This window comes from Gavialis gangeticus, unplaced genomic scaffold (assembly GCF_001723915.1).
Source record: "Gavialis gangeticus isolate Ggan-Ray unplaced genomic scaffold, GavGan_comp1, whole genome shotgun sequence".
In the NCBI taxonomy this organism is placed as follows: Eukaryota; Metazoa; Chordata; order Crocodylia; family Gavialidae; genus Gavialis; species Gavialis gangeticus.
In genome coordinates this window covers 15,483,080-15,486,031 of record NW_017729015.1, presented here as the reverse complement: position 1 = coordinate 15,486,031, position 2,952 = coordinate 15,483,080, and the positions used below count along the sequence as shown (strand labels likewise).

At 46.5% G+C, this 2,952-nt stretch overlaps 1 protein-coding gene across 2 annotated transcripts in view; it reads left to right on the top strand.

Moving 5' to 3' along the window:
- The window catches only part of AK2 (adenylate kinase 2), a 9,579-nt gene that overhangs the window by 1,626 nt on the left and 5,001 nt on the right, over positions 1 to 2,952 (top strand). For both annotated transcript variants that reach the window (XM_019512336.1, XM_019512335.1), the window contains exons 3-4: positions 2,033 to 2,143; positions 2,266 to 2,360. In XM_019512336.1, the coding sequence (XP_019367881.1) occupies positions 2,033 to 2,143; positions 2,266 to 2,360 (206 nt within the window). The remainder of the gene's footprint in view (positions 1 to 2,032; positions 2,144 to 2,265; positions 2,361 to 2,952) is intronic.

Here is a 2,952-nt window from a genome sequence, read left to right as displayed (position 1 = left end):
CCCCCCCCCCCCCCCCAAATTAATCTAGCGTCACATTACACACAGTGAACTCTGCCCAGTCAGCTTCTAATTTATGAGACTTCTTGATTAAAACCCGGTGTCTTTGATGTTGCAGAAATAGGTTTCCACACTTTGGAGCTCATAATCCTCGTGCCCATATGGTGTCTTGAACTCCCACAGAGTGAAAATTCCAGTTATTCATAGGTGTCCATCTGCCCCCACTCCCTCCCCCCTCCCAAAAAAGAAATCTGTTGGATGATCCCAGGTTGCTTGCAGGTACAGCAGGCATTAAACAACTTCATGCAACAGCAGCCTAACTTTTGAGCTCCAGTGGTGGATGGTACTTGTCAGTAGCATGCTTATCTGTAGGGTTGCCCAGCCTGAGAAAAAAACTGAGACTTCTTGTAGAAAACAGGCAAAGCGAGATGAAGCGACTTCCCCAAGATTGTGCTGAGTTGGAGCAGGTTCTGGTATAGAGTCCAGGTCTCCTGTCTCCCAGGCTGGTGCTCCCGTAACTACATTGTGTAGATGGGTTCAGTCCTTTTCCTTTCTCACGGTGTGCCGCACTGACTAGAACCACTGGCAATAACAGGCTCTTGTACTTCAAGGAAACTCCTTGAGGAGAGTTTCCAGGATTCAGGGTAAAAGGACACGGATGCTTATCTCCAGTCTTTACTTTGAGCTAGCGCTGCATCCCTGACTCTGCAATATTACAGCTGGTTGGGACAGATAGGGGTGTTATCGAGGCATACTGGCCATATCTCTCCTCTGCATGCTAAGAGGATGGTGGACTGCATTGGCCAGCTGTTGTTGGGTATATTCTGGCTTTGAGAGAGCTTATTTTGATAGAAGTGCAGTAATTAACGGAGCCTGTAACTAGAGTTGGTGCTTATTTTTAAAAATAAATAGCTTCTCATTGTGATTCTGTAGTCCTTCAGTCAAAAATAACCTCTGGGTTCAGGAGAACTGCTTGACCTTCACATATGTCAGCTGTAGAAGGCTTCTTCCCTCTAAACTACCCCAAAACCTAGCACCCAGTTCAGCTATGTTACAGTCATGGAAATCAGGCATGCTGGTTCAAAGGTCAGTGAAGCTGCTGTAGATTAACTAAAAAGGTATTGGTAGCTAGGTGGTCACTGGGATCTCTTAAATCTCTGTAGTGAATGGAAGAAATTAATCCAATTGTATATTCCAGTTGTAGTGCTGGAAAGCCTGTAGATCGTGCAAGTATTTTTTGCATGTGCCTAACTTCCTTATTAGTCTAACATGGGAATATTTGCAGGTTTTAAATTCAGCTGGTTTGTAGCTGTTTGCAGAAAAGAGGCCTGTCTGCCCCGAACAGGGAAGGGATGATAACATGCTCACTATCGCGGAGATTATTTTGTTTCTATTAATCATGGATGTCAGTTGTAGCAAGCATACTTACACTAAGGCCTGCCCTCTGATTTGGCAGGCCTTAGGCCAGTGGTTCTCAACCTTGGGCACCCTTCCATCACTTTTTTTTGGATGTGGCGGCACCCCAGTTCAGAAACACTGCTGTACGCTCTCAGAGATCTCCCCCCCCCCCACTTTGCTTCTGCCCATGTGGGAACTGTAGAGTCAGTCCCAAAGCCAAGGCATACAGTTAATATTCCCAAGGGTTGTTTATTTTCATGTATTGCAGCATGTAACACTTGCACTTACTTGGCAAAAGTTATTTTTAACATTGATGTGCCTTGTAAAGTGGCTTCCTGGCTTGGGTGTATGTTGAATTTGCAGGCTTTGGATGTGTTAACACAATGATTTAATTATTACCTGCACCCAACGTTAAAATTTCTGCTTCTGGCTGTTTTTGCTGTACCCAGGATTCAATATGTTACAAGCCTTCACAATGCCTGGGTTCTTCCTGACTCTGATCTCAGTGACTGAGAGGTGCGATAGCGAATACTCACTGGAGCTGTCTTGGTTTCAGGAGTGCAGTTGGCAGCCTTTTGATATGGAGCTAGTCTTGCCTTCTTGTTTGTAATGAGCTGTCTATGTCTTGTCTTCTAAGGTGAGTGACGAGATGGTGGTAGAGCTGATAGAGAATAACTTAGACACCCCTCCCTGCAAAAATGGCTTCTTGCTGGATGGCTTCCCTCGCACTGTGCGGCAGGCAGAGATGGTACGTGACCTTGAATCCTCCAGCTCCTCGTAGCTCTCTTCCCACCCTTAGCTGCGTCTCCAGAGGAGACTGGATGCTGTCTGAAGTCACTGTGTGCTGTAGTGGTACGTTTTGTGTTACAGCTGGATGATCTCATGGAGAAAAGGAGAGAGAAGCTGGACTCTGTGATTGAATTCAGCATTGCTGACTCCTTGCTTATCCGAAGAATCACTGGCCGGTAAGAATTTCCTTTCCGCTGCAGATTGCCCCAGTGCAGTTCTTTTTTGCCCTTTGTATTTACCTGCACTTAGAGAAAATGTGTTGTATCTTCACTCCTGTGGTATTTTTAGCACTGGTCAGAACCAACCATGACACAGCCTGCGTCCAGTTTTGGGCTCCACAATTCAAAAAGGATGTGGAGAAGCTTGAGAGAGTCCAGAGAAGAGCCACGCGCATGATCAGAGGTCAGGAAAACAGACCTTATGACGACAGGCTGAGAGCCATGGGGCTCTTTAGCCTGGAAAAGCGCAGGCTCAGGGGTGATCTGGTGGCTACCTATAAGTTTATCGGGGTGACCACCAGTATCTGGGGGAACGTTTGTTCACCAGAGCGCCCCAAGGGATGATGAGATTGAACGGTCATAAACTACTACAAGACCATTTCAGGCTGGACATAAGAAAGAATTTCTTTACTGTCCAAGTCCCCAAGGTCTGGAACAGCCTGCCATCGGAGGTGGTTCAAGCACCTACATTGAACACCTTCAAGAGCAAATTGGATGCTTATCTTGCTGGGATCCTATGACCCCAGCTGACTTCCTGCCCTTTGGGCAG